Source organism: Danio aesculapii, chromosome 2 (assembly GCF_903798145.1).
Source record: "Danio aesculapii chromosome 2, fDanAes4.1, whole genome shotgun sequence".
NCBI classification, from domain to species: domain Eukaryota; kingdom Metazoa; phylum Chordata; class Actinopteri; order Cypriniformes; family Danionidae; genus Danio; species Danio aesculapii.
In genome coordinates this window covers 1,037,931-1,044,467 of record NC_079436.1, presented here as the reverse complement: position 1 = coordinate 1,044,467, position 6,537 = coordinate 1,037,931, and the positions used below count along the sequence as shown (strand labels likewise).

General features: G+C 30.4%; 1 protein-coding gene across 1 annotated transcript in view; it reads left to right on the top strand.

The window, feature by feature from the left end:
• The first annotated feature begins 466 nt into the window (after positions 1-466).
• The window catches only part of si:ch211-241e1.3 (laminin subunit alpha-3), a 42,823-nt gene continuing 36,752 nt past the window's right edge, over positions 467-6,537 (top strand). The window contains exons 1-2 of the mRNA XM_056464611.1: positions 467-787; positions 4,853-4,963. Coding sequence (XP_056320586.1) covers positions 467-787; positions 4,853-4,963 — 432 coding nt within the window. The remainder of the gene's footprint in view (positions 788-4,852; positions 4,964-6,537) is intronic.

Genomic DNA, 6,537 nt, shown 5'->3' with positions numbered 1-6,537 from the left:
GTAGCCACAATTGCAAGTAAATTACTGTAAATTTTACACTAAATTGCAATTATTAATTTGCGCAACCAAAAATTGCCAGTTACTGTAAATTTTACAGTAGTTTGTAATTATTAATTTGCACTCTACTTGAAAATAACAGTCGTGCTGGCAACGAAAACTGCCAGTAAGTTACTGTAAATTTTACAGTAAACTGTAAATATTAATTTGCGCTTTGCATGTAAATTTATAGTCTTCTCAACCAAAATTGCCAGTAAGTTACCGTAGATTTTACAGCAAATTTTAATTATTATTTTGCATTGTGCTTGTTAATTGACAGTCTTACTGGCTACCAATAGTGCCTGTAAATTGCCTGTAAAGCTCTAAATTTTCTAGTATATTATTTACAGTGTAGAGTGTGTGTCTGTCCTCCTCTCCTGCATACCTAACTGTGACTCAGTTTCCTGGTTCATCTGCGGTAACGTGATTCATGTATGAGCCTTTGTCTGGGCGTTGCACTCTATCGCTCTTTAAGAAGACCAAACCTGAGCGCCAGTGCACATTTACACACAGCATCAAACAGAGAGGAATGTCAGAGTCTATGGCATGGAGGAGAGCCGTACTGAGGGCCCTTATTTCTGGGACCCTTTTTCTTGTGGTGTCTGCAGGACCCCGTCCAGAACACAGAAACCCACAGAGAGAAGAAGCCGAGTGGATTCAGCGAGTTCAGTTAAATGATGCTCAGAGAGTTCAGTTTCCTTCACTTCACCACACACAGCAGATACAGATCCCCACGCTGGAGGATGGACAGGTAACGTGGTTGGTCACTTTTTAGATATTAATAGTCCATTAACTATGTACATTGTGTTAAATATCTGCTAATTAACAGTATCTTGTGTGTTTTCAGTTTTTTATAGTTGTGAATTGCATTATGGGATGCTGATCTGTGCTTGATTCAGTTTAGCAAAGTGACTTTTAGTGGCATTTTAGTCGTTTGACATAGCATAATGTATAAGAAATAATATATACAGAGAAATAAGTGTGTATTATTATTATTATTATTATTAAAATAACAGAAAATGTGCTGCAGTTTATTACAAGGTATTTGTAGCGTAATATACAACACAAACCCAGACAATCTAGCACTGCAAACTATTAAATATGACAATGAAAGTCACTTTGTACATATTTTCAGGGTTAAAATTAGTTGTGAAGAAAGCTCAAGATCCCATAATGCAACTCAAAAGCAGAAATAAATAATAGGAAATAAAAACATGAATCACAAAATATGGAAAACTGCTCATTTACAGATATTTTATAGTGTATTTAAAGTGCTTTATTAATTTAGTTGAGTTTTTTTGTATATGTTTTGTCATTGTTGCTGTTTTAAAGCTTTGATGTGACTTGTAATGTTTATTTTAACACTATGCATGCGTTTCTCTCATATCAGAGATGTTCTGCTCGTCATTATCTAGCCTAGACGCATTATAAAATGGCACTAAAGAGCCTATAATCTTTTGAGAGACACTTTATGCAAGATAATGTTCATACCCAAATTTACCTCATTTTTTAAAACATATTTAAAATGCTTTATCAATTGATCCTTCGCTAAGCCACACCCAAAAACCGTCATCCACTAATCGTGGCTTAGCAACCGTAGCTACGCGCAGGGGCTTTGTCAAGCTTTCGAGCGAGGGAAGCAGGCCAAAGCGTTGTACATATGGATTGTGCAAATCTGATACCCGCTATCCTTAAAGTTTGGACGGGATGGTGAATTTTTTTTCCCTTTTCAAAACCAAAAACCCAAGAGGAGAATTGCCAGCGTGGATCAAGCTCTGTGAGGGCCGCTAAAGGAGCGGAGATGAGTTGGTTTTGTTGATATTCCTGACACATTCAGTGATAGACGGCAATATCTCACACACCTCTTACCCTAAACAGATATAAACTGTGTTTCCTACTAAAACACAAAGCAGGTTCTGTTTCACAGCTGTCTTTTTCTTTATTTTCGCTCGATATTATGAGCACTGCTTCGTTTAAACCTTCGCTATAGTAACTTAGTCAAACTAATAGCGAATAGGTCATGAGTTATTGATCCGGAAAATACGAATCTGCGAATCTGTTGCTAACTTTACTGAACTTTCCATCTATTTCAAGCTACGAATATTTGAACTTACAAATCAACAGAACAAAACCGAGATGTGATCAAAAACTGAGCACTTGCGATCAATATACTTTACCAGCAGCTGTTTTTCAGTCATTTATAAAGAGCACACACACATACTGACAGTAATAGGTAACTTACTGTACATTGTTATGGGTCAATGATGCTAATATTAGGCACAAATCCCTCAATTTCCCCTTTCTGGCTGTTCTTTCTATGAATGAACTACGTAAAAGCACTGTCCATGCGTGTTTCCTCGTCGGTTAGTAACGCTATATTTCATTGCACAACAATAGTCTATCAGGCTTTTTGGCTAAAAATAGGGAAATTACGGTTTAATTTGTTATTATTAGATTACTTTAAAATTTCACCTCTCCTGCTGAGCATTAGCTAAGCTGTTGAATGGTTAGCGTATGAGACGGCTAGGCTACTAGCTTCAATTTTGATTGAATTATTCTCTCATCGGTTGCCTATTATGAGGTGAATATACCCCTGTAATGCATAGTGCAGTGCTTTTTTTGTCTGACTTTCTCACCTGTTCGCCAAAAATGACATTATATCCTTGGCAATGTTTGACACTGGCGCAAACACATTGTAAAAGCTTGACAGGCGTAGCAACAGTGACTAAGCAGGGCGGGGCTTAGCGAAGGGTCAATTTAGCTGAGTGTTTCGTGTGTGTTTTCTTCATTTGTGCTGTTTTAAAGCGTCAAAGTGATTTTTGATGTTTATTGTAACACCATATATGTGTTTCTCACATATCAGAGCTGCTTTTTAAATGCTATTTTAAAATGTTACTAAACAACCTATTGTGGGAGACCCTTTATATTATGCAAGAGAATGTTTCTAACAGTTTATACCTGTTATTGGAAATGCTTAATCAATTTAACACTATATATGTGTTTCTCTCATATCAAAGACGTTCAATTGTCTAGACACATTTTAAAATGTGACTTATGAGCCTATAATCTTTATACACACTTTATATATGCAAGATAATGTTTTTGACCTGATTTACCTCAGTTATTCAGTATATTTAAGATTCTTTATCAATTTGGTTGAGTTTCTTGTGTATTTTTCTTTCACTTATGCAGTTTTAAAGCTTTGAAGTAACTTTTTTAATGATTATTTTAACACCATATGTGTTTTTCTCTTATATAAAAGACGTTCAATTGTCTAGACATATTTTAAAATGTGACTTACGAGCCTATAATCTTTATAGACACTTATATTTGCAAGATAATTATCTTATATTATTAATGTTTTTGACCAGATTTACCTCAGTTATTCAGTATATTAAAAATGCTTTATCAATTTGGTTGAGTTTTTCATGTATTATTCTTTCTCTTATGCAGATTTAAAGCTTTGAAGTTACTTTTTTATTGATTATTTTAACACCATATGTGTTTCTCTCATATTGGAGATGTTCATTATCTATTGACACATTTTAAAATGTTACTAACGAGCCACATTTCTGGGGAGACCCCATATTTTTAAATATGATAATGTTTTTGCCCAGATTTACCTCAGTTTTTCCAACATATTTTAAATGCTTTATCAATGTCCTTCACGTATTTTTCCTTCACTTTTGCTGTTTTAAAGCTCAGAAGTGACATTTAATGTTTACTTTAACACTATATATGTGCGTTTCTCTCATATCAGAGATGTTTATTATTTAGACACAATTTAAAATGTTACTAACGAGCCTATAATCTATTGTGAGACCCTATATTTTAATGCAAGATAATGTTTTTGACCAGATTTACCTCAGTTATTCAGTATATTTAAGATTCTTTATCAATTTGGTTGAGTTTTTCATGTATTTTTCTTTCTCTTATGCAGATTTAAAGCGTTGAAGTTACTATTTTAATGATTATTTTAACACTATATGTGTTTCTCTCATATTGGAGATGTTCATTATCTATTGACACATTTTAAAATGTTACTAACGAGCCACATTTTTGGGGAGACCCCATATTTTTATGCAAGATAATGTTTTTGCCCAGATTTTCCTCAGTTTTTCCAACATATTTTAAATGCTTTATTAATGTCTTTCATGTATTTTTCTTTCACTTTTGCTGTTTTAAAGCTCAGAAGTGACATTTAATGTTTACTTTAACACTATATATGTGCGTTTCTCCAATATCAGAGATGCTTATTATTTAGACACAATTTAAAATGTTACTAACGAGCCTATAATCTATTGTGAGACCCTATATTTTATGCAAGATAATGTTTTTGACCAGATTTACCTCAGTTATTCAGTATATTTAAGATTCTTTATCAATTTAATTACATTTTTGTGTGCACCAACCTGATTTCACCAAGTAGGACATGTTCCTGGATTAACATCTATGTTGATCCTGGAACAACATTCTAGTGAGCCAATCAGAATTAAGCAATACGTTTACAGATTATGTTAAATTTAGGCTTACGCTTTGGTACATGAGTGTTAACCATCTATTATTCCCCTCTGATTTTGGAAATAATGTACAGTTATGGTTGGGTTTAGGGGTAGGGAATAGGTATGTGTTACATTTCCCAACAAAAATGATGTTCCAGGATCAACATAGATGTTAATCCAGGACCACATCGTACTTGGCAAAATCATGATGTGCTTTTTTTGTGTATGTTTCCTTCTTGTCAGCTGTTTTAAAGCTTTGGAGTGATTTTTAATGTCTATTTTACCAATATATATGTGTGTTTCTCTCGTATCAGAGATGTTCTGCTGGTCATTATCTGGACAGGAGTGGTCTGTTTTCTCGCTGTGTTCCCTGCTCCTGTAACGGACACTCAAATGAGTGCGAGGAAAACACTGGACGATGTCTAGTAAGTGAACACTGACCTCGCTAATCTGGGGTGCGTTTCCCAAACAACGACGTAAATCCCGGCTGAACTGTCATAGTAGGATGCATCGCTTGGCAAAAGAACGATGTAGTGACGAGTGTTTCCCAAAACCCATAGTTTCTCTGTCGCAGATTCATCGTTTGAACCACGCTATTTAAAACGTAAAACGCCCATAATGATGCTCTGAACGGGGTGGAGTAACTACTTCTTTAGAAAAGAACCCCATCATTTCTTTCTGCAAATTATATTGTTTTACACGCACATGCATTTAAAATAAAATAAAATATTCGTTTTGGTAAAAACATGCACTCGCTTTCCATATTAATTGAAATATATGTAAGCGGCACATATAGAGCCTGTGTTTCCTTTACTAATATTATTGAGAACATTACATATTCTATTCTTAAACATAAAACCTAAAACAAAAGCTAACACGTATTCTAATATCATATGTGAATTATTTAAAGAAATAAATAAATAATTAGGCTATTTATTAAGAAATGAAATTTAATATTTATTATTTATTAGGAAATAAAAAACTCAACTTTTATAATAATATTAATAATATTTATTATTATTATTATTATTATTATTATCATTATTATTATTATTATTATTATTATCATTATTATTATTATTATTATTATCAATATTATTATTATTATTATCAATATTATTATTAATATTATCATTATTATTATTATTATTATCAATACTATTATTATTATTATTATTATTATCATCAATATTATTATCAATATTATTATTATCAATATTATTATTATTATCAATATTATTATTATCATTATTATTATTGTTGTTATTTATATTATCAATATTATTATTATCAATATTATTATTATTATTATCAATATTATTATTATTATTATTATTATTATTATTGTTATCATTATCAATATTATTATTATTATTATCAATACTATTATTATTATTATTATTATCAATATTATTATCAATATTATTATTATCAACATTGTTATTATTATTATCAATATTATTATTATTATTGTTATTATTATCAATACTGTTATTATTATTATTATTATTATCAATATTATCAATATTATTATTATCAACATTATTATTATTATTATTATTATTATTATTATTATTATTATCAACATTATTATTATTATTATCAATATTATTATTATCAATATTATTATTATCAATATTATTATTATTACTATTATTATTATCATTATTATTATTATTATTATTATTATTATTATCAATATTATTATTATTATTATTAATGTTAATAGTAATATTATTATTATTAATATTAATCATTAATATTATTATTATTATCATTATTATTATTATTAATATTATTAAGCAGGATATTGTTTACTTATTTTTTATTTTTTTGAAAAGTCTACTTTTACAATTTGACACATGTAAACCACTGCAGAAATGTTCTACCCAACAGGCCCATGTCATATACAGTACAGATACTTAATAAATAACCCACTATAAATTTAAACGATTAATTAATGCTTTGTCTTTTGTTTTCACAAGCTTTGGAGACGTAA